General features: G+C 46.3%; 3 protein-coding genes across 8 annotated transcripts in view; 2 read left to right on the top strand and 1 right to left on the bottom strand.

The window, feature by feature from the left end:
* Positions 1–6: 6 nt before the first annotated feature.
* Positions 7–4,634, top strand: Cnpy4 (canopy FGF signaling regulator 4). The gene is made up of 6 exons (XM_015491528.2): positions 7–253; positions 2,511–2,637; positions 2,736–2,832; positions 3,072–3,194; positions 3,700–3,817; positions 3,911–4,634. The coding sequence occupies exons 1-6, from the start codon at positions 139–141 to the stop codon at positions 4,069–4,071; spliced, it is 741 nt and encodes a 246-aa protein (XP_015347014.1). The 5' UTR covers positions 7–138; the 3' UTR covers positions 4,072–4,634.
* Positions 4,635–4,719: 85 nt separating this feature from the next.
* Positions 4,720–6,461, top strand: Mblac1 (metallo-beta-lactamase domain containing 1). 3 transcript variants are annotated; one of them, XM_015491527.2, is made up of 2 exons: positions 4,720–4,997; positions 5,365–6,461. In XM_015491527.2, exon 2 carries the CDS (start codon positions 5,382–5,384, stop codon positions 6,195–6,197), a length of 816 nt encoding a protein of 271 aa, XP_015347013.1. In that variant the 5' UTR covers positions 4,720–4,997; positions 5,365–5,381; the 3' UTR covers positions 6,198–6,461. The 3 variants fall into 3 exon arrangements, with proteins under 3 accessions (XP_015347013.1, XP_048645997.1, XP_015347012.1); XM_048790040.1 differs by lacking the exon at positions 4,720–4,997 and adding an exon at positions 5,069–5,087; XM_015491526.2 differs by lacking the exon at positions 4,720–4,997 and adding an exon at positions 5,157–5,197.
* Positions 6,462–6,549: 88 nt separating this feature from the next.
* LOC107147108 (NXPE family member 3-like) overlaps positions 6,550–24,473 on the bottom strand; it is a 68,975-nt gene continuing 51,051 nt past the window's right edge. Inside the window, exons 3-8 of one of the 4 annotated variants that reach the window (XM_048790036.1) lie at positions 17,741–17,855; positions 16,319–16,621; positions 15,897–16,024; positions 11,285–11,358; positions 10,976–11,188; positions 6,550–8,139 (exon numbers count right to left, since the gene is read on the bottom strand). In XM_048790036.1, the coding sequence (XP_048645993.1) occupies positions 7,607–8,139; positions 10,976–11,188; positions 11,285–11,358; positions 15,897–16,024; positions 16,319–16,621; positions 17,741–17,836 (1,347 nt within the window). In that variant the 5' untranslated portion in view covers positions 17,837–17,855 and the 3' untranslated portion in view covers positions 6,550–7,606. Of the gene's footprint in view, positions 8,140–10,975; positions 11,189–11,284; positions 11,359–15,896; positions 16,622–17,740; positions 17,856–22,874; positions 23,254–24,473 lie in introns of those variants that run through there. The other 3 variants (XM_015491521.2, XM_048790034.1, XM_048790035.1) reach the window with 3 other exon arrangements.

The raw sequence follows: 24,473 nt of genomic DNA, 5'->3' as shown, positions 1-24,473 counted from the left end.
GGACCTACGCATGCGCTGATGGTTCCAGGCAGGGAGGCAGGGTTTAAGGCTGCTGCTTACCGCCTCTGAATTTAAAGGGTCCGCCGCCTTCCCGAAGTTGGTTTGAAGGCAAACGGTGGTTGTGCACCGCGCATTGTCATGGGACCTGTGCGGTTAGGAATATTGCTTTTCTTTTTGACAGTGACTGGTGCTTGGGCTGGGACGCCGAAAGAAGAGGACGATGACACAGAACGTTTGCCCAGCAAATGCGAAGGTATCTTGGGAGTAGCCTCTATTAAGCATCTCCCTGTCCCTCCTTCTTCGTTTAGGCCGGGGCACACGTACCGTGATGGATGGGTCACTCGACCTCCTTGAACCCCCGAGTGAGGTTCTGTTGGAATTTGGCGGAGTTGGAATAGGATCCGGGGAGGGAACGCCTACGTCCAACGCGAAATTGTGGCACTACATTTTCCATTTAACTTCCAGAGTAAACCCACTTTTTCTTGCAGTTGTGGGCCCCAGTGAGTTGTGGAAATTGTAGTTCAGGGATTGTCTGCCTAGGACCGCCCACTCAACCGATCATCTTCAATGTGCGTGTGTTCCCCCCAGATCACCCACCAGACCTAAATCTGGAGAGCCTTCAGGTGCGGGGTGTGATTCTTATACTTTGTGAACTTCCTCTGTCCCCGCGGCAGAGACGCTTCCAAATTACAGGTCCCATCCTCCCCCAGAGGGTTTGAGGATGAGTAACTCGGCCTTTAAAGCTCATAACAAAATATGAGGAGGCCAAACAACTCTAAGTTCCCAGTCAATGGGAAGCTTTGCAGCCAGCGTGTACTGTATAGATTTTGCAGCAAGCAGCATCTTCCCTGGCTGCATTAATGAGAGGGACACTTCAGAGCCTTGTCATTGAGTACCCTACTTCCCTGGTTTGTTGCCTCATTGGCTTGTCCCCCCCCCCATTCTTTTTCTCTTCACCTCACACACACAGTCTCTGCATTTCCACATCAGTGTCCCTCATGACTTGGTTCTAATCCTGTGCCTGTTTTTACTTACGTCCCCACTCTTCTCCTGCCACCTGTCTTTCTAAACACAGACTTAATCTTGGAAGTTTTTGCTTTAACAACCCTGCAGGCCTCCTACTATGATCAGCATCCAGGCAGCATTTTTTTGGCAGAGCATGTAATTGTTGTATGATGTGACTTTCATAGTTCCTATACCCCGTCCTCATCCCTAAAGTGCCCATGCTTCAGACACTGAATTTCCTCCCGCCCCAGCCCCCCATTTTTATTGATGCATTATAATTGTACATCATGGTGGAATTTGTAGTTACATATTCATACATGCACACAATGTAACAATATATTTGGCTAGTATTTCCACTTCAGACATTGAACTTCTCATGATCAGAGTATTGCACATCCTCTAACACCTCTGGGACTTTGCTCTTTTTCGTTGCCCAAAATGGCCCTCTTTCTGTATTTGATAAGTTCCTATTCATTCTTCAAGGTTCAGTTTAAATATCACCTCCTTTGGAAGCCTTCTTCCTCAGTTGTCACCTCCTGCAGTCATAAACCCTTGGAGAAATGGGGAGTGCCTATGTATCTCAGGTTCTAGCACAGTGCTGGGTACGTTTAAAGAAATGTTATTTTTTGCCTGTTTAGGTTACTTTCATCTATGTATGGGTTTTGTGTTTTGTTTTAGTTCTAGGTATTGAACTTAGGGCCCTCTACCCCTGAGCTATGCCCCCATCTCTCTCTCTCTCTCTCTCTCTCTCTCTCTCTCTCTCTCTCTTTCAAGAAAGTGTCTTGCTAAGTTGCGTAGGGCCTTGCCAAGTTGCTGAGGCTGGCCTCACACTTGTGATCCTTCTGCCTTAGCCTCTTGAGACATCAAGATCACAGGCATGCACAACCATGCCCAGCTGGGCCCCCTTTTTTTCTTTGGAACTATCATGAGCCAAGTATATGCTAGTAGTGGAATAGACATGTTGTTCACCCTTATGAGAATCAAAGATTTGTAAGAAGTCATTAAGTAACCTTTGAATGGATTTTGCATTTCCTAGTGAGATTAAATCTCTTGGTCTTAACCCTGGCGTAGGGTTCATCGCGCCATATTGTCATCATCCATTTATCCATCTCTAGCTACATTGACAGTGTCTCAGAGACAAAGATCATGAATCTTATTGATCTGTCATGAGCGTGTATACAGAAGGAGCACAATAAAGAACTGCAGAGTAACAATAAACACTGTGAGCCAGAGCTATTCCAGAGATTTTGCATAGGTTTATTTATTTAATTCTCACCACACTCTTGTCATGGACATAGTATTATCCCCATTATAGAGGTGAAGAAACTGAAACACAGCAAGATTGTCACACAGATATTGAGAAGCTGAGTCAGAATTCCAACCCAGTCAGTTTGGCTCCAGAGTCTGCACTTGCATCCTCTGTTGCCTTTGGTCATGTGCAGAATGAACTGCTGGCATGTTCACTCTTCTTTTGTATCCCCTTGGACATCTCTCCTCACTACCAGTGTGTAAGCTACTAAGCATGGAGCTACAGGAGGAACTGAGTCGCACTGGCCGATCTCGAGAGGTCCTGGAGCTGGGGCAGGTCCTGGACACAGGCAAGAGGAAGAGACATGTGCCTTACAGCATTTCGTGAGTCCTTCTTGGTGCTCCTTCACCTTCCAGTCCACCAAAGAGCCTTGGAAGCCCCTGTAGCATCCAGGGAGTCTTTGTTTCCCTTCTCCCCACAGAGAGACAAGGCTGGAAGAGGCCTTGGAGAATTTATGTGAGCGGATCCTGGATTACAGTGTTCATGCTGAGCGCAAGGGATCGCTGAGATATGCCAAGGTGAGATTCTTAAATAGGGAAAGACTCTAATTCTCAGAAACAAAGACCTGTGTCCCCTGAGATCCTCAAGAATTATCTGCCCGTTTCCCTCCACCTCTAGAGAGTCCCCTCTTGTTCAGACTCTCTCACCCTCCTCATGGAACTCATCCCTGAGCCTCTTGTGTTGACAAAGCTATTATGGTGAAAAAGGGAAGGAAAAGGTGGGATGGTTGCTCTGATCCCAAATCTCCATCTTTCAGGGTCAGAGTCAGACCATGGCAACATTGAAAGGCCTAGTGCAGAAGGGAGTGAAGGTGGATCTGGGGATCCCATTGGAACTGTGGGATGAGCCCAGCGTGGAGGTTACATTCCTAAAGAAGCAGGTAAGACAAATTACCAAACTGTCCAGGGAGGTGAGAGGAGAGCTTGGTCCCAGGATTTGATTGTAGGGGATGTCCAGCTCTCAGCAGGAAGAAGGGGGCAGAATGAGGACTTTGCCATCAATTAAAGTGGGCCCAATAGAATATCAAATAATATTGGAAACTATTACTATCCGCCACTGCTTATTGAGCACCTACTATGTCCCAGATTCTGGACCACATACTTTCTAGCTGCTGCCTCATTTACTCTCACAACCTGATGTGGTAGGTATGATCACCTTACCCATCTCACAGCTTACCCAACCTACTTAGCAGAATAGGTGCTAGTTAAATATTGGTTGGATGAAGATAGATCATAAATAGATGTAAGCCAAGCTTAACCTCCTGGCTACCTGTCTCTCAATGGAGAGGCCAATCAGTGGAGTAGGGAGTAGGGAGTGGAGAGCTGAGAGGAAAGTGTCCAAAGCCCAGCAGAGCAGATGTTCTTTCCACCATTCCACTTGACCAGTGTGAGACGATGCTGGAAGAGTTTGAAGATGTTGTAGGAGACTGGTACTTCCACCATCAGGAGCAGCCCCTACAGCAGTTTCTCTGTGAAGGCCATGTGCTCCCAGCTGCTGAAACAGGTAAATGTAGGGATTGGGCTCCTCTCCTGCCAGGCAACAACCTCCTTATTCCCAGAACCAATATTTAAATTATTTTCTCTTAACCCCACCTAGCATGTCTTCAGGAAACTTGGACTGGAAAGGAGAAGATCACAGATGGACAAGAGAATGCAGAAGAAAAGGAGGAGGAGGAAGAAGAAGAGGAGGAGGGAGAGAAGGAGGAGGAGAGAATCAAGACTTCAGGCCACCCCAAGCATGACCCAGAGGATCTCTGACTCTTGCCTTTGAGCCCCCAGGAGGGGTCATGGAGAAGAACCCTCTTAAGTCTCAGCTTTCCCTACCCCACAGCTTGAAGGGTGTGTGTTTGTGTATGAGTGATCCCACCCCAAGGCTTCTGTTTTTTCCCAAATGACCTCAGGGAGGATCTTGGGGATGCAGGATGACATGACCATGGGGGAAATGGGGGGAGCAGCAGGAGGAAGTCCTTCCAACATAATGAGCCTTCTGCCTGCCATCCAACCACTTAAATGGCAGGTGTGTGTGGTGACAGCATTGAGCATTCCTCTTTAAAGACAGTCAGAGATGGCATGGAGTTATGGGCCTTGAGAAAGTCACTATGCCCCTCAAGAGATCTGTTTTTGGACCCTTATAAGAAAGAGGCCAGACAGACATTCTCTATGACCTCACCCAGGAGGCTACATACTAGCAGTGAACTAGACTATGACAGTAGGTGGCGGTGAGGCAATGATAAGTTAGGTGGGGGTAATTACCTGATCTATTCCTTAACTTCGCGGGTGCCAAATTTTCTATATCGCAATTAAACTTACTTATTTTATTATTTTTTTTTACTATCGTCTGGGCCCAGTTTCAAATGACTCTGCACACATTGTAGCTTGTCAATGAGGCAGCGTCCAGACAATGGGGCCGTTGGCCTCCGCCATTAGCAGCTAATGGCGCTTGGTAATTCTGCACCCCAAGGAAGCTGGCAGGGGTCACAAGATAGAGAACTGTAGGGAGGCTTAAATCCGAGCAGCCTCTGCAGGTTGCGGGAAGCACTAGAACTAAAAGTTAACTGTGTGGTGTTGATACGGCCACCGTAGTTGGGCTACGGACGCCCGCAGAGGACAAAATACCACGCGATTTTCCGATTTCTGTGCTTCGTTCAGGAGGTTCTGTGCTAGGCGCTACGATTAGGTTCAAGGTAGAGAAAGGGTAGGGTTAGAGGGAAGGATAAAACGATGTCCTCTGAAAGGTGACACTTGAGGACCTACCTGGAGACTATTGGGGCGGGGTCAGTACCACGGTCGGCCGGAAGTGGAGGGCGATGCCACCTTAAGAGGGGGGGAGGGGAGGGGGGATAGGAAGGGCAGCAGAATGCAACAGACACTTGTTTGGCAGTAGGTATAAACGTGGCTGTATAATCAACGTGATTCTGCAATCTGTACACGGGGGAATAATAAGAAAAAAAAGAGGGGGAGGGGTATCAAAGAGCCAAGGTGCCGCTTGGCTAGTGGCAGAGCTGAGAACATGGAGGCGTTCGCCCACAGCCACATTTCATTTCTCGCCAGCCCGTGGTTCCCCTGCCATGAGCAACCTAGTGCGGACCGAGCCGCTGCGCGGGGCGCCTCCTCTGCTGGTGCCTGGCGACCTGTACTCCGTGGTGGTTCTGCTGCGAGGCTACGCGGAGCCAGAGGAGGTGGGCGATGCCGTGCGCGCGGACGGCTCCGTGACCCTCGTGCTGCCTCAGCCTTGGGGCCGGGGCTCTAGTCACCAAGAGTCCTCGCCCGTGGCCGGCAGCGCGGAGACCGCCCTGGAAGAGGCGGCCCGTGGCCCCATCCTCGTGGATACTGGGGGCCCCTGGGCTCGGGAGGAGCTGCTGGGCGCCCTGGCGGGGCAAGGGGTGGGCCCCGGAGACGTGACTTTGGTGGTGGGGACCCACGGGCACTCGGATCATATCGGAAATCTGGGGCTGTTTCCGGGGGCTGCTCTGCTGGTCTCGCACGACTTCTGCCTGCCAGGGGGCCGCTACCTGCCCCACGGACTGACTGAGGGGCGGCCCCTGCGCCTAGGACCTGGGCTCGAGGTGTGGGCCACGCCGGGCCACGGAGGCCAGCGGGACGTGAGCGTAGTGGTGAAGGGCACGGCCCTGGGCACCGTTGTGGTGGCTGGAGATGTGTTTGAGCGTGACGGGGATGAGGACTCGTGGCAGGCGCTGAGTGAAGACCCAGTGGCTCAGGAGCGGAGTCGGAAGAGGGTCCTGGGCACCGCCGACGTGGTGGTGCCTGGTCACGGAGCCCCCTTTCGAGTGGTCAGGGAAGCCTCTCAACCAGAAAGAAAGAGTTGTGGAAACAGCAGCCAGGAACCGGAGGGCGGAGAGGACGAGTCTACACTTCATGGATGAGACCCAGAGACCTGATCAGCCAGAATCGGAGCAGGCAAGGCCAGTCACTTCCAGTCTTCCAGGAGACCGATTTTCCATTCAGGGCACTGGAATATCACTGTGGATATCACTCTCTGCCTATCTCTGCAGCCAAACTACATGTGTGAATCCTCAGCAGGCCTCGGGAAAATGCAAGAATGTTCTTGTGAGGGTCCTCCAAAGTGAAAGTAGAAGCTCCCTGAATGTAAAAAGAAACATTAATAATGATAACCATACAACAAGGGATCACTTTGACCAATTGCCTGTTTCTCCTAGGGTACAGTTTGCTGAGAAAAGGTGCAGGACATAGAGAAGCTCGCCTTAGTCACCTGACTTTAACTCATTAACTGATTTATTCATTCAAGGGATGTTTATTGAACATTGCATCATCAAACACTGCTGTAAATCACAGGATACAACAGTGAGCAACCTAGACACCCTCTGTCCTTCATGGAAACCACATTTTATTGAGGTGACAACCACAATAGTAGTAGCAACCAAATAATTATAGGTTGTAGTTAGTGATATAGAAAAAATGAGGAAGGGATAGCAGAGAGAAGAGAGGGTGCTACTTAAGTTTGGGTGGTCAGGAAAAACCTATGAGATTTTGATCAGAGAATTGAATGACAAGAAAGCCGCCCATATGAAGATCTGGGGGAAGGCGATTCCAAGCACAGGAACAGCAGGTATAAGCCCCTGAGGCAGGACAGCTTAACCTGCTTGAGCGTCATTAAGTCCCTGGGGTCAGACTGTGAAGGGCCAGGGATGGATAATGCAGAGTTAGGTACAGCCATCTTGCAGGGCCTTGGTGATCATTGTAAAGGGCTTAGTATACTAAGTAAAATGGAGATCCTTGGCTTTTTAGCAGGCTATTTTTTTAATGTCTCATTAAAAACATATATATATATATATATATAGAGAGAGAGAGAGAGAGAGAGAGAGAGAGAGAGAGAATATCACTTGCCAGGTGCAGTGGCACACACTTGTAATCCCAGCATCTCAGGAAGCCAAGGCTAGAGGATGGCAAGGTCAAGGCCAGCCTCAGCAACTTAATGAGACCCTAAATTACTTAGTGAGAGCCTGCCAGAAAAGAAAAATAAATAACCAAAAATGGCTAGATATGTAGCTCTATGGTAAGGTGCCCCTGGGCTCAATTCCTGGTACCAAATAAACAAGAATTTAATAAAAAATCACTCTTATTCTGAGTGGAGGAGAGGTTGTTGTGGGGCAAGAATAGAATCTGCTGAATCAGTTAGGAAGCCATCACGTTTTGCTATGAGAGAAGTTGATGGCATCTGCCCTTATTCCAAAAGCTTTATTATGGCTGTGTTTTTCTTCATAACAGTGGCCCAGGCCCTTTGTCAACCTAGGCCAACAACCCTCAGAAGCTCTCAGGTGGGGCAGATGAAGGAGAGGAGCAAATTCACTTCATTGCTCACAATGAGCTTCCCTGGGTGGATGTTGTCAGGCAGGGCCAGGCTGGAGGTCATTTCCCAAGCGTCCACAAAGGCCACACGGAGACCAGCAAAGGCAGATCGCAGGAGCCGGTTCATGTGCAGGGTGAACCAGTCACTGCCATACACAGACTTATAGCCAGTGTTGGCCAGTTTGATGACCACAAGGGTTCTGGGTTCCCGCTCCAGCAGGGCCATCACAGCTGCCCGAATCCCTGCCAGTCGTCTTGCAAAGATGGATGGAGGGAAGGTGGTGAAGTGGGCTCCCAGGCCCAGCACCACCACGGTATGGGGGCCCCCGGCCAGGCCCCCCAGCTCTCTGACCACGGAGTGCAGGGAGGCCACTGGTGTGCGTTTGGAGCGCAGTGGCCAGCTGTGGGCTCGCCAGTGCAGCACTATGCCCCGAGTGGTCTCCACGGCCATTAGGGGCCCCACCTGATATATGGAATGTAGATCCACTGGTTTCAGGGCTGTTGGGAGGATGAAAGAGTAGAGATCAGAGGTTAATATAGGGCTTCCTTACTTAAAAAAATACAAAAGATTTTGTGCTGGGGATCTAGTTCAGTTGGTAGAGTGCTTGCCTTGCATGCACAAGCCCCTGGGTTCAATCCCCAGCACCACACACACACAAAAAAGATCTAACATCTCTTAGCACCTAGGTATTCTAGGACTGGCTGGTTTTATTTTCTGTGGTTTATGATATTGCCAGTTTCCCCCATCTGAAAGCTTATTCTCAGTCCTCAGCCTCTCCAACTTCCTATATCATCCTGTTACATTGATTTTCCTGCAGAAGCTCTCTCCTTTCTCAGTGGTATTTTGTCATGCTTTGCAGTCTCCTGACTGAGCTCTCCAACTTGGATTTACCTGTTGGGTTCCTTCATTTACCACTGGATGAAGATTTGCTCAAGGTAGAGACTCCGGGTTGTCCAGTGTGTGTCCTTGAACCATGGTGGCAAGCCTAGGAGGCCAGTGGCTGAGATCCTATCTGTCTACTCATATGCTAGATGACAACTGCACCAAGAGACCCTTTCTTTGCATAAAGTCCCTGCATGTTTGTCCTGCCATGTGCTCCAGGGCTGTGTAGGTCCCAAGAGGTGCTTTTTTCTGACTCACAGAAAGGCACCATGTTAGCCAGCCAAGGCTCTGGTTTTGCCAACCTCTCTCCTGAGCTTCCACTCATTTTCATAAATATTTTTCTCTTGGGGAACTAATTATATCTACTCTGCCAAGAGTAAATTGTCCCACAGTGACCCTACAAGGTCACCTGACATTGACCCAATTTTTAATTAGCTGGGACTAGGGATCCCCTTCCTCCCAGAGGAAGAAGCTACACCCAGGATAACCCTCCTGGGAGACTAGAAGCTTCAATCTCTTGAGAAGGAAGCAGACAACATCCCACAGGCCTCAAGGTTTCTAGATGAGGTAGCTGGTATTTTTAGACCATTCCTGTAAACAGACAGAAACTCACCTCTAGACTCTTTTATACAGAGAAGCCCCCCATAAAGCTGTGTCACAGCAGAGTATAGTGGTACACACTTGTAATCCCAACAGCTCAGGAGGCTGAGATAGGAGGATTGTGAGTTCAAAGCCAGCCTCAGCAACTTAATGAGGCCCTAGGCAACTTCGCGAGACCCTGTTTTTAAATAAAATATTAAGAAAGGGCTGGGGATTGACTCAGTGGTTAAGCGTCCCTGGGTTCAATCCCCAGTACAAAAAAAAAAAAAAAAAAAGAATGTCTTCATTCACACTTGTAGATAAAATGGGAGAATGATGGGGGTAGAGGAAGAATGTTTTCCCTCCATGAAAATGGGCCCCATGTACCTCTCTTTGTGTGATGATGGGAGGACAGGTGGGGAGAGGGTTAGGTGCCTGTGTTCTTTTTTTTTTTTGTACCAGGAATTGAACCCAGGGGTGCTTAACCACTGAGCCAGAACCCCTCTTTTTTACTTTTAAGTTTTCTTTTTTTTAAATAACTTTATATTTATTTATTTATTTTAATGTGGTGCTGAGGATTGAACCCAATGCCTCACATGTGCTAGGCAAGCGCTCTACCACTGAGCCACAACCCCAGCCCCTCTCCAGGTCTTTTTATGTTCTATTTTGAGACAGGGTTTCACCAAGTTGCTCAGGGCCTCACTAATTTGATCAGGACCTTGTTAAGTAGGTGAGACTGGTTTTGAACTCATGATCCTCCTGCCTTAGCCTCCCTAGCCACTGGGATTACAGGTGAGCACCACCACACCCAGCCCTGGTTCTTTCTTTTCTTGCTCATCTTTACTCTCATGTTACCCCTCTTACTAATAAGGCCTAGTCCTTAACTCATTATATTGTGGAATTTGCTCTAAATTCTGGTGTTTAAAGGAAAGAAACTTAGATGGGACTCACCTTCCTGTACATTCCCCGTCTTTTAACTTTTATTCCCAAAGGAATAAATATCAAAACTCTATCTACAGGTATAAAATCTCATTTCAATTCCAATCCGACATCTTCAAACACCTTATCTATATGTTCCTACCTCTCACACCCATATGAAGGGGCATGAAATAGGTACACCACCTTGTGCCACTCCTATGCCCTTGCTCCCCATCCAGGCACCCCAGTGAATTCTGTTCTGAATCCATCCAGTACTTATCCAGAGTCATCAGTCATGTGTTCATTCTAGAACCCCTCAGTCAACAGGCATGGCCAGTTTCTTCTGCATTCTTCCTTACTACTGACATTCTATTTCTTTAACAATTTAATCTCTCCTCACATTTGTTGCCTCTGCTATTGTCTATTTGTTTAGTGTTGTTCTTTTTTTTTTTTTAATGTGGTGCTAGGGATCAAACCCAGTGCCTCAGGCATGCTAGGCAAGCCCTCTACTATTGTCTTATAAACTAGGCTTTTTTTTTTCTTTGCCCAACCCTTTCTGTCCAACAAACTGAAAACTCCTCTTAAAAACATCTGATATCTCCCAAACTCCTCACGATTAAACCCCCAATATTGATGTCTCCAGGTATTTTTCCCCCTTTAAATTCCAACTCTATCCCTCCAGTATCCCCCAGCAGATCCTTAGTTCTAGCCATGGTCATCTATACATCTTAATTATGAGCACCCTAATCATCTACTTCATGGTTGAAACTATACATAATTTGAACACCCTCTTTTCCATCTCTTCCTCTGCCCTAAACACACGTGTCCTGTTCTTTCACATCACTCTCCTGAAATCTAGGCCTTTGGGCCCCGTTGACATGATGGATATCTGCCTCTGGCAGCCCTGGACCTCCTCTTGTTCTCTCAGGTGTCTCTCACCACTCACCTACTCACAGGGCACTGTGTCACGCAGATATTCCCACCACTGCCGAAGCGTGGAGTCCCCCATCATGTGGATGATGTGGCCAGCCAGACAGCCCAGGATGCTGCTGACAGTGGGGAAGGGTCGGTTGGAGCAGGCCAGGGAGTGCCACACATCTTGGTGGTAGAAGCCAGAGGGCTTTGGAGTAGAGATCCCAGGGTAGCATGGTAGTGCAGGGGACAGAACTGTAATTAGGACAGTCAATCAGTGGGTATAGAAGAAGCTAATGCCACAGGCATGGAATGAGAGCTGTCCTATCTGCAAGCCCCAAAGCCACTTACCCAGACTCCTGCTGGTATTCCTGGCCACATGGACTGGACCAATACCCTGAGGGAGGACCTTGTCTGTCAGATTCCTGAAGAGAAACCAATTATGAAGACAAAATTCCTTAATAGAAGCATGTGAGAGGAAGGAATCCTGAGCTAAGCTAAAATAGGGGTTTGCAAAGGGAAGGAAGTTCTAAGGGCTCCTGTTCCCGTGTCCAGAATCCTGGAAGACAGTGAGTGTTTGGGAGGAGTTGGAAACTAGTGTTCGAGGACCCAGATTCTTCGAATTTCCCTGCCTGAGGGATTTTGTCAGTGCAGAAAATAGAATTGTTTTAAAATGTACCCAGGATTTGGATTTCATCTAGGTATGGTAAAGCCAACAGATCAGGATATATTTCCCATTGAAAAGAGTTTGTAACTCACAGTTCCCAGTGAGAAGGGAGCATGGCATGCCACACAGGGCCACAAGGGAAAATGCCAAGGATAGTCAGGAGGCAAAAGAAGCAGAAAAAACATGGGTAATAGCCTTTACTGCAATCTTCTCTGGAAAGAATGGACAAGACAAGGTAAGGATTTAAAATAGGCTAGTTTGAATAATTTCAGTGGACTCTGGGCTATAAGAGGTGGTCTTTATTTGTCAGATACCTGGCCATGGGGCGATTGAAGGCAGGAAGATGGTGTCCAGGGCTGCGGGAGCCTGATAAACCATGGGGTGGACTCAGGATTGTTGGTTTGCTTATCAAAGGAATGCTCAAAGGCAGGTCATTTTCTATCTCTAGCAGTTAGCTAACCCTGGGAAAGGCAGTCCCTCCCAGGTCTGCAAGGTCACAAAATATCAAAGCATCAGGAAAAAAAAAAAAACACACACACACACACACATTTTATACCAGAAGATGCTCAAAGCCTTTCTTTTCTTTCTCTGAGGATTGAATGTAGGGGTGCTTTTACCACTGAATTACATTTGCAGCAATCTTCATTTTATCTTTTTAAATTTTGAGATAGGATGTTGCTAAATTGCTCAGGATGGCCTTGAACTTGAGATCATCCTGCTTCAATCTTCCAAATCACTGAGATGACAGTCAGGTGCTGCCATATTCAGCACTTGAACCCTTGTATAAGACATCGTAATGCTCCTCTTGGTCTCACTACGCCCACCCCAGTTGGATTCTTCTCCCACCTTTCTACCTCATTAAGCCATACCACCAACCCTCTTAAAATTTTTTATTTTGAGCCAGGCACAGTAATGCACATCTGTAATCCTAGTGACTCAGGAGGCTGAAATAGGAGGATCACAAGTTTGAATCCAGCTCAGGCAATTTAGCAAGACCCTGTCTCGAAATAAAAAATAAAAAGGATGAGGAGGTAGCTTAATGGTAGCATAACCCTAGGTTCAATCCCTAGTACCATCAAAAATGAAAAGAAAAAAAAAATAACAGGGTCTTGCTAAGTTGCTGCCCAGGCTGGGCTTAAACTTGCAATTCTCCTGCCTCAGCTTCATGAGTAGCTGGGATTACAGATATGTATCACTGTGCTCCTCTTGTGAGTTCCTTTTTATGATATATTCCACATTCTGTCTCTCAGGAAATCAGGTGGTCTCTGCCTTCAGGATAGATCCAGAAATAAACTACTTTAAACACCCCAACTACTACAACTTGAGTTCAAAATACAGCTCATTTCCTGCCCGATTACTGAGAAATATCCTCCCTTAGTCTCCCTGCCACATTCACTCCTAATCTTTCCTCCTCTATATTTTAACTTCTTATATTTCCTGTCTCCTTTTATATACTTTGCTTATTCTTATGTTTATTGTTTATCATGCCTTCCTCTTTTCATAGGGAAGTGTAAAAGAGCAGGGTCTTGGTCTGGGGTGTAGCTCAGTGGCAGAGTGCTTGCATAGCACGCACAAGACTCAGGGATCTGATGCCCAGTACCCAAAAAAAAAAAAAGAAAGAAAGAAGGAAAGGTTGGGGTGGCAGGGTTTTTGTTCACTACTCTATTTCCATTGCCTAAGCAGGGCTATGCATTTCATATGCAATTGCTGCATGAAGGAATGGACAATTGCCATGATTGGGTCCTAGGAAAGGGAGAGGATTTGCTTTCTGGGGAAGGGGCAGGAATATAGACCTGCAATTTCAAAAGTTGCACAAGGATGGCCTTCCGTGTGAATTCAAGACCCCAGTGCCCCCATAGAGCTCCAGGGGAAGATACAATTTGATCCCAGGGACTCTGAACCCAGCCGGGAGGTACCTGTTTACCTAGAGCCACCCAAGGCCACACAGACTTGGAGAGTATTACTTTGGGGTGACTCGTGTTGAAAGAGGACTCAGGAAGGATTCCTGATAGTCAAGGTGGGTTGCTCTGCAGGGCCATAGGCAAGGGGAACCCTTCCTATCTGCCTAGCTGCAGAGATCTTCAGAATTGACTAAAGTTGAGGTAAAGAAAACACCTGAACTTGAAATTGCAAATTCATGCCTCCTACCCATTCGATTATCTATATAATGCCTGTTTTCTGTCAGCGTACTGTTAAGTTGCTACAGAAAGTCCTCCGTTCTCGTCTAGCCTCAAAACCTCCAGCACCTTGGACAGCGTCTGGCACTGTGTAGGGAAGGATTCAATAGCAACAGAAGCTAAGGCATCCTTCCTGTGGTGTCCCAGTTCTAGGCACTTTACATGCACTAACTTGTTTTTTTCCTGATCACAACTCTGCCATGTTGTTACTACTATTATATCTTTTCAAAAACAAGGAAAGAAATTGAAATGAGGAGAGGTTAAGTAACCTTTTAGTAATAGAAGATGACGTAAATAGTAATTGGCACACGATAGTCAGTGGAGCCGGTATTCAAACCCAAGCAATCTTGCTCCAGAAATGCTGGGCTTTACCTCCACATGACATGCTATGGTGTCTCTGGCACTGAATCATAGATTTATTTCCTATCAACTAATGCAAAAAGGACACGTGGGTCTCCTTTTCTAAGTAGGGCATAAAACTGGTCAGGAAAGACCAGGATTCCCTGTGCTAACTTCTCAGGCTGGGGACTGAATGCTACTGTGAATTCCACAAAGAGCTGCTGAGAGTCTCTAGATGCGTATCTGGGGGCGAGGAGTGTCTCCAGCTCAGCTCTCCTGGGTGCTTTGGTCATTTGGCTCTTTCCAATACTCATAGCTGCCAGAGTTAACTTTTATATTGTTAAAAGTATAAAACTTTTATGCTCATCTAGACCTCTCATCTAGGCAATGCTCTCAGAGGCAGATGGACCTCTCTCTTTGCTCTGTCTGCACCCAGACATCTTCTGGGGACCTTTTTTGCCTCCTTGTCATTTGCTTTCAGTAGCCCTCTCTTCTGGAGACCTCTCTTCTGGAGAGCCCTGCTCTCCCATCTTAGAAAATGCTTCCCTCATCCCAGGGATCTCAGTTCTGAAGGACCGGGGGGGGGGGGCTCACTATGAGCCAGTATGTTCTCTGTCAGTGTGTGTGTCTGTGCAGCTGCCCTGACACTGTGGATACTTCTCAGCCTTCATCTTGCTTGGCTTCCAGGCTACAGTGTTGTTCCCTTTTTAGTTTGCAGGGTCACCCCTCAACCCCCTACTCCCTGGCCACCTATGTGCAGCTGCTTTTGAAATCAACACCTCTTCTTGCAGAAGAACAGAAAGGACTGGGACTCTTGCCTTTTTCTCCATGTCCATGGGTCTCCTTCAAGTTGCAGCTAAATTGTCACCTGTCCTGGCCTATGTGGAGTGCCCTTTCTGTGTCCTCAAACCACTCAGGTCACATGACAGTGAAGCTTTCATCACACTTCCTGTTATAAAAAGTCACGTGCCTCAGGCTGGGGTTGTGGCTCAGCGGTAGAGCACACACCTTGCACATGCAAGGCCCGGGGTTCGATCCTCAGCACCACATAAAAAATAAATAAATAAAACAAAGGTATTGTGTCCAACTACAAATTAAAAAAATATTTTAAAAAGTCACGTGCCTCACTGAAAATGTGGAGAGAGCAGGGATGCTGACTATGATCTACCGTGTGTCAGTACTTAGCATGAGTCCTGGTGTATAGTATAGTAAGTGCTCAGGAAATGGGTTTCATAGATGTGAAGAGATGAATGATAAGACTAAGAGCCAAGGCAGAATAATTACAGGGACCAAGATTAAGGGGTTGGGCAGGGACCCTTAATGATATGGGGTTCCTTCCTTCCCTTCTTCTTTCCTATACCTGGGAAATGAATATTCAAGAATCTGAGAGGAAAGATCTGACAACCTAATTAACTTGTCCTTTTTCATACCTAAAAACTTCTGTCACTCAAATAATTGCCACACAATAAAGTGATGTCTGTACATCTGTGGTGTCATATCTCACCAAACATCAGACTTCCCGATTTTAGGGCACAGAGAAAGAAAGGAGGAGAAGTTCAGTGGACCTGAGCAGCACTGTTCATGAGTGCCAGGGTTTGGAATGAGAGTCTGGGCTGGGTCCTGAGCAATGATCCTATGGAATAGAGGTGACCCTGTGCTTTATAAAGGCCTGCTTTTGTGTCTTTGTGACATGTGTGGCCCTCTAATTTGTAAAATTTAAACCAGCTGGGGTTTAAAGGAAAAGCCAAGGAACAACAGTACAGATTCTAGGTTTTCTTACCAAGCCAGCAGGGCCTCTTCATGAGATGTGGTCACATTCCAGTAATGTCCAACTGAATGTCCCACCAGCATGCTGCAGGCCAGGGTAGGGGGCTGGTCACAATACCAGAATTCACCTGAATCTTCATCCTTGTAGTAACAGAAGGATTTTTCCTCCCTGATCAACAAGGGATTCACATTGCAAGATACACTTTCTTCATCTCCCCTGGGTCCCCGGAAATAGCCTATGAAATCAACTGTGGCCCAGTGTTCTGTCCAGATTCTGCGCAGAACCCCAATGGCCTCACTGGAGTGGATCAGCCGCACTTGCACCTGGGCCCTCCCAGCCCAGAGCAGAGGGAAGGACAATAGGTATGTGCCATTCTCCAGATCCTGGACATCCCCGGGGACCCCTGCTCTCAATTCTGGACCCAGCAATCGTGCCTGAAACAGATCCCCACCATGGGTCTTGGGCCTGCCCCGGTGGTCCCTGGCTACAAGGACAACCTCCAGGTAGCTTCCCAGGGCATAGGTGTCCTGAGAAGGACCCCTCAGGTGGTAGGTGGAAGTCTTGTGGCTGGTGGAGGCCAAAAGGTCCCCCCCATCTCCTGGGGTCAGAGGCCAGTATAGAAGGTGGATCAAGTTGGGGAGCTCCAGGGAGAGAGAAGTGGGATCTTTGTCTGCAGAAGGGGACTTTGGAGGCCAAGGGTCACTGTTGCCAGACCAGAAAATCCTGAAGTACAGGACCTGTGGGTAGAGAAAGAGGCACTTATCAGTGGTGGGTTTTCCTTATTTTCCTCCTGGGAGGGAGATTTCAATTCACCTGTCTCCAGTGTGTGATAGGTATCAGGCAGGGCAACTGTCTGCCTTACACTGCTTCTGAGCCAAAGTTTAGAATCTAACACAACTGCCACCACACAAAACCATAGACACTAGCTCCTGTTAAAAACCATGTGTCAGTGGGTTTTGGTAAATCCCACAGAGAATAAACAACTCCTCCTGGTCCTCATTAGTTTTTGCCCATCTGCACACACTCCTGCAGACCCCACTTTCCAGCTCTCCCTTTCCCTTATAAGTCATTCTCTCTGTATTCCAAAAGCAGGAGGAACCCCTCCTTCCCATCCTGTAGCCTCCCTTTGGGTGGGGGGAATGCATGCAGAATGTACAAAGATGAAAAGAATGAGCAGGAAATTCTTTCCTAGAAAACTGTAAAAGAAAACCATGGTTCCTAGAGCCTAAGGGAAGGAGGGATGAAAGTTATTGTAGTTTTGTAGGATGGAAAGAATTATGGGGATAGAAGGTGCTAATGGTCACACAACAGTTTGGATGTATTTAATACCACTGAAATGTACACTTAAATGATTAAGATGATACATTTTCTATCACTTATAAAATTATAAATAAATAAGGAGAAAAACAGAAAAAGATTTTGAGTTTCACCAGAACTAGTAGTTACAACATTGATGTTAACTTATCTAAACATTGACAAGATTCTTCTTCTTCTTCTTCTTCTTCTTCTTCTTCTTCTTCTTCTTCTTCTTCTTCTTCTTCTTCTTGTTATTATTATTATCATTATTATTTTGGTACTGGGAATGGAACCTAGGGGAGCTTTGCCACTGAGCTACATACCCAGCCCTTTCTTCAAGCATACTCTTTTGGGCTGGTTTTGGGCTCCCTTATCTTCTATCCCTACCTGACACAGTTTTCGCATTCTCTTTCTAAGACACCTTCTAAGTGTCCTGTCATGACACTTCTGCTTCTGGATTAAAAGTGGGAAAATAGAGAGTTTCTCTCAGCTTCCTTCTCCCAGATGAAAATAACCAGCTCAAGTTCTGTATAGAGGTAAGTGGAACAAGGAATACTCACCCAAAACACAATGGCTAGCACCACAACCAAAATCTTGTGCCACCTGAAATGTCTGAGGTACGGGCCTGTGGAAACCTGGAGTTCTTTATTAGACATCTGGAATGTGATCAAGACCCTAGACGGAGAATTTTTAAAATTCAAGAACCAATAAGAAATTATCTACAGAAAAGTTATATACCAATAATGGCTGTTTCTGGAAAGTCTGGTTACATAACTAAATAATTCAAAGCTATACTCAGCAGCATGAACCACGTTTTGATGGGCTGAAGAACATCCGGCTCCTACTGCATCTCTTAGACAGCCTGAAAATTGATCCTGCAAGTTTTCTGAGCCCCTAAGAATTGCTGTGTTTCAAATTCTGGCCTTTAGCATCACCAGCCTTCCCCAAGCAGGCGGGTTCTCTTTCAACAAGAAGTAGAGTTGGCTCAAAGTATAACACTTCTGTTCTTCCACCCAACATCAGGCAGCAAGGGCTGCCTGATGTTCTGTCCAGATTCTGTGTAGAACCCCAACGGCCTCACTGGAGTGGATCAGCCGCACTTGCACCTAGGCCTTCCCAGCCCAGAGTAGGGAGAAGGATAATAGGTATGTGCCTACAGACACTAAAACATCACAGGAAGATATTATAAGTCACCTTATTTCAATTAATTTGGAAACTTAGATAAAATGAACAAATCCTCAAAAAACGTCTTATCAAAATTAACACGAGGGCTGGGGTTGTACCTTAGGGGTGGAGCGTTTGACTAGCATGTGTGAGGCAGTGGGTTCGATTCACAGTACCACATATAAGTAAATAAAATAAAGGTCCCTTGACAACTAAAAAATATTTTTAAAATGAACACAAGAAGAAAGATAAATCCAAATAATGCTGTATTGTTTTCAACTAAACAGAATCCATAATTTAAAACATTCTGCCAAAGACAATACTAGGCACAGATTGCTTCCCTAGCAAACCTTCCCAAACACTTAACAATTTACATGGAGTACTGAAATTCTTCTCCAGCAAACAAAAAGAAGGGACATTCACAACTCATTTGAAAACCTCGTCTTGATTCCAAATCCTACTAAATATATTACAATAAAGGAAGATTATAGACCGACCTCTCTCACACAGATGCAAAATTACTAAATTAATCAGTGAATAATTTTGAGTGGTATCAAATCATGGTGTTGGAAGTCCATGAGAGGAGACTTTTGGTTTCAGCTCTGACAGTGAAAAGCTTGAAAAATCATCGTGCCCATCAACAAGACAAGGCTGGATAAATTGCAAATCAACAGGTCTTCCTAGATTCAGCAGAGAATTGGGGGCAAAGGGCCACTGCCATCCCCCAAAACTGAACAGACAGGCAACTATAGAGAATCACAGTGTAACAGAGGTCCCCCTCATGCTTCAAACATAACTCTGCTCTGCCACTATGGCTCATGGACAATTTCTCCTTTAAATTTCTCCTCTCCTTTTCCTCATCCCTAACAATTGTGGAAGCAATATTAATCTTCTTCCCATCTGAGGTCAAAATCTTCCAGCCCTCACACCACAGGAACAAAGGTAAGGAGTCCAGGCTTCAGGACTGGCACAAGAGGATCTGAGACATGGCTGGCTCTCTAGGGTATGGGTGAATATATGACTCCTGACAAGGCACAACTGGAGTATAGCCTTTGAGCCATCTTTTGTTTTGGGGTACCTAGGATTGAACTCAGGGGCACTTGACCACTGAGCCACATCTCCAGCTCTATTTTGTATTTTATTTAGAGATAGGGTCTCAATGAGTTGCTTAGCACCTCGCTTTTGCTGAGGCTGGCTTTGAACTCACGATCCTCCTGCCTCAGCCTCCTGAGCTGCTGGAATTACAGGCCTGCACCACCGTGCCTGGTATTGAACTACCTCTTTCAAAGCCCTCTGTTCCCCCTGACAGAAACAAGCCTCTGGGACAGGAGTACCCTGTTTGTTCTTTGCTAACAGAGCAATAAGACTTCTTTTTCCTTTTTCTCAAAATCTTGTCCTCATTATTAGATTAGCATCAGGGACAAGGACTGAGCTTTTGATATCACATTTGGTGACTCATATATGACCCAAGAACACCCCACACACACACCACTGCCACCACTCTGGTCTTTTGCACCCATGCTGAAGATGCAGGGTGTCTGATGAGCTTGTTGAGAGCCAACCACTGGAGACTTAGGAGACATGGTGAGTTTGCCTTGAGTTGACTCAAGGAGCTCTTCCTGTAAGTAAGAGGGACTGAGGGACTGTCCCAGTAGCTGCTCAGGCTCCTTTTGATTTGTGGAACCCCCTCCTTCTCTTCCGGAACAGTTTGGGTTGCTCCACCAATTGGTCTACTTTGAGAAAAAGGGAACATAATGCAGTAAAGTTGCAACACCTTGGCCATCTGGTAAGCTTCCCCAGTGGGCCTGCAGAGACCCTTGATGCCACGCATCTGGTCCCTCTTTGTGGGGACATCAGTGTCACCATTTGTGTAGGGGTCATGGTTAGGTAGGAGTAGGGAAACAGGCCTTTTTTCCCTATCTGCTGTCTATTTTAAAGGCTTCTGTCTGTCAGCCATGGTTTTGGGGCTCCCCTCTGCTCATCCCTTTCTGTGTTTTTGTTTGCATCTCTTTTTTAAAATTTTTTTTTAGTTGTAGTTGGACACAATACCTTTATTTTTATTTGTTTTTATTTTTATGGGGTGCTGAGGATCAAACCCAGTGCCTCGCATGTGCTAAGCGAGCGCTCTACCTCTGAGTCACAACCTCAGTCCCTTGTTTGCATCTCTTACTGGCCCTTTAAGATGAGGGCAATGCTGTGTTGATCCTACTGATTGAGAGTCTCTTGAAAAAGGTCTTAGCTAAAAGAGCCACACACAGGTATGAACCTGTCTAAGTAAAAGATGATGTTTGTGACAAAATCTGGTCATTGAGTGGTATTCTGAATCCATATCCAATCTTGCCATTGGAGCTGGTCTGTCCGAGGTTAGGTAAATGGGAGAAGTGCTATCTGTGCAGGGTGCTGTGCAGCTGTATGAGAAAGAGTCTGAACAGTTAGAAACTAAGCTGATGGTCCAAAAAAGGCCCTGCCTCTGATTTGCAAGGAGAGCAGGACACCAGAAGTTTAGAAAGACGTAAACCCTTTCAGCCCCATGCAGGCAGGCCTGGCCCTGCCCCTCAGCCCGGCCCCAGGCAGCTGCAGCTCACTCCACTGTGGGTAATGCACCCCACCCAGGAAACCCCAGGAAAGCGTCCTGGGGTGTAGAGAAATAGGCAAAGAGGACTTGGCCTCCATCCTGCCTCCCAGCCCCTTTGGTCATGGGACAAGGGGATTGGCTGGCCAAAAAGGACATGGCAGTGGGTGTTGAGACTGCTAGACCATGATCTGGGGACAGGAATGGGTCTCCCCTTTTAAGATCTGACAGGACACCTCATTTGGCCAGGGACACCCATCACTGGGGCAGATGTTGGGAGATGGGCCATGATCAGTGGACTATTTGTCAAAGCAGCTTGACTATGAAGCAAAAGGATGTCCCCAGCCCACCCCACCTTTGGGCAGTAACTGTCACTTGTGATTTACCACAAGACGTTGAGAAATTCCCTTGAGGACAACCCATTAATGTGTTTGTTCTCACCAAGTCTTGGTCCTACTTGAATAGGGAAGTGGCTACTGGCTGACTGCTGGGAGGAGGGGAGATACCAGGCAACCCCAAGGTCAACCTTAAAATGGTGTCCACCTCAAATCCAGCAGCAGTTTCCATTAGATGATAATGAGACCCTACAACCTAACTGCCTGAAATCTTAGACAGTGTCTACTCTATCGGGTTAGACTTGTCTGATGAGCCCATCACAGAGCTGAACTGGAACCTCTTCATAGATGGGAGTCGCTTCATGGGAAATGGAGCTACAGATAGCTGGACGTACTGTGGTCACAGAACAGCAGATATTAGGAGCTGAGGCTTTGCCACCTGGAACATCAGCATAGAAAGCTGAGCTAATTATCCTGACAAGCACTCTCAGAATGTCCAAAGGAAAGAAGTGACCCAGCAAGTGAGCTGGTGGATTGGATGGGCAACAGAAGGTATGCACAGCCTGGGATCCCAATCTAGAGGGAAAACAGAAAAGATAAATCACACCTTAAAAAACACAGTGATTGCCGGGCGTGGTGGCATGCCTATTATCCCAGAAGCTCAGGAGGCTAGGACAGGAGGATTGTGAGTTCAAAGCCAGCCTCAGCAAGGATGAGGCATTAAGCAACTCAGTAAGACCCTGTCTCTAATAAAATATCTTAAAAGGTCTGGGATGAGGCTCAGTAGTTAAGCACCCCTGGATTCAATCCTCAGTACCAAAAAAAAAAAAAAAGTCCAAAAGAAAAAATGACAATAGGAGGTATAAATGTTCCATTCCAGGGCTCCCTTCATTGCCCAGTTTCAGCAGGAAGCAACTTGGAGATGACATTGTCCCTTTTTCCATTGTAATGGAAGATAGAAATTGACAGTGAAGAAATAGAACAGGGGACCATTTCATGCTTTGAAGATAACCCTCACTGCTCAGCCACTAAATCTTATTTTAAAACTGGTTTCATTTGGTTGGTTGGTTCACTCCCTTTCTCTTCTCCTTCTCCCCCTTCCCAATCATGGTAGAAGCAATATTGACCTTCTTCCTGCCCTAGGCCAAGTTATTGATCCTTCAGCCCACACACCACAGGAATGAAGGAGTCTAGGCTTCAGGACTGGCACTAGAGGATCTGAGACATGGCTGTCTCTCAAAGTTACAAGTGAATTAGGACTCCTGACAGGGTCCAGCTGGAGTGTAGCCTTTGAATCGCCTCTTTAAAAGCCCTCTGTTCCCCTTACAGAAGCACAGGCTCTGGGACAGGAGTACCCAGAGTTTCTCCTTTGCTAGTAGAGCAATAGAACTTCTTTATCCTTTTTTCTCAAAACCTTGTCCTCGTTATTAGATTGGCTTTGGGACAAGAACAGAACTCCCCCCCCCCACACAATATCTTTAATTAATTAATTAATTAATTAATTAATTTTTTGTGTGTGTGGTGCTGAGGATCAGACCAGTGCTTCACTCATACTAGTCAAGTGCTCCAACACTAAGCCACCACCCCAGCCCAAGAACAGAACTTTTAATATCAACAGCTTACCTGGTACAGAAGTTGCTAGAGCCAGAGCCAGCCAAACACTTAGTTACTGGGTCAGGGAAGAGGGAGGTTCCATCCTGCTCCACGGAGGTGCAATCACATTGGCCAGAAAATAGGTTTTATTTAAAGCCAGATTTGAAGGAAGAAGACTTTTTGTTGGTTGGTTGGTTTCAAATTTCCATCTTCAGAAAACTCAAGGTCCAGGAATCTTTTATAAGAGAAGAGGCAGCACAGTGGGATGAAAGGCAGGGAATATATATACACAGACTTAGCGTGATACCTGAAGAACATGTCAGTGACATCTGGCAACGGGGAGAGGGTAGTTTTCATTCTTATCATGCGGAAGTCCAGAAGTTAAAAAAAAAAAAGGGGGGAACTTTCGTTATCAGTAGAAGGAACTTGCCCCTTATTTCACAGGATTCCTTTAATTTCAGATGGAATCTGTGTCAAATGGCAATTGTCAAATTACTGAAGGGTGAGCAAGGGCTGGTTCAAACTCCAGGTCCTAGTCTCCAGGGAGCTCCTAAACTTTTTAGAGTTTTACTTTCAGAAATGCTACCAAGTTCTTATACCAGAGAGAAAACCCTTCTGCTTTGGGCAGGAAGTGAGAAAAAATAATCATTTAAGAAAAGAGCATTTGGGCTGGGCTGGTGGCTCAATGGTAGAACAGACACCTGGCACATGTGAGGCCCTTTTGGTTCTATTCTCAGCACCACATATACACAAATAAAATAAAAATCAATTGACAAAAAAAAAAAAAAAATAGCATTCTTTGCTCAATAAAAAATTCCTGTCTGTAAAAGTCTACTTTAGCAGAGCTTTATCTAACTGGAGGAAGGATGATTAGACATTTTGAGGCCTCTGTAATCTTTGGGTGACATGTAGGAAAAAAGCTGATAAATACTCTAAAAGTGTTAAGCCCAGGGACTCAAGCCCACTTAAAAAAATCATCACATTTCAGACTTTTTTCCCACTCCCACACTTCAACACCACATTCACAGGACAACAGTATACTAACAACAGATTTGGCTGTAAGAGAACTGGTTTTCTATGTAACAGAAATCAATAATTGGACTTTAAAACTCAAAACAGTAGTATTTATATTAGCACCAATAAAGGGAGGAATATTTAGGTTGAGTCTTTGTTTGTTTGGTACTGGGGAGAGAACCCAGGGATACTCTAACCACTGAGCTACAGCCCCAGCCCTTTTCATTTTTTATTTTAAGACTGGGTCTTGCTAAGTTGCTGAGGCTGACCTCAAACTTGGGATCTTCCCGTCTCAATCTCTGAGTCTCTGTGATTACAGGTATAAGCCACCATGCATGGCCTTAGGTATAAATCTAACAAAATAGGCACAGAGTTCATATGAAGCAAGTGCCAAATCTCTGATGAAAAAAATCAAAGACTGTTGGAATAACTTTCAGTCGCAGCTCAGAAGTGCTTGAAGTATCCACATTCCTTCAGGCCTGACAGGAAGGCCTGCAGGGTGGGGTGAAACCACATACTCAGAACTTGTGGTTAGCATTGCCAAACTACCGGCCAGGAAACCGAGAGTCAGAGGCTTAAGGGCATGAAACCCTAAAGACCCTTCCAGATTGCTTT

Source organism: Marmota marmota, unplaced genomic scaffold, assembly GCF_001458135.2.
Source record: "Marmota marmota marmota unplaced genomic scaffold, marMar, whole genome shotgun sequence".
NCBI lineage: Eukaryota > Metazoa > Chordata > Mammalia > Rodentia > Sciuridae > Marmota > Marmota marmota.
Note: the sequence above shows the minus strand (reverse complement) of the source record. Positions and strands in the feature narration are given on the sequence as shown.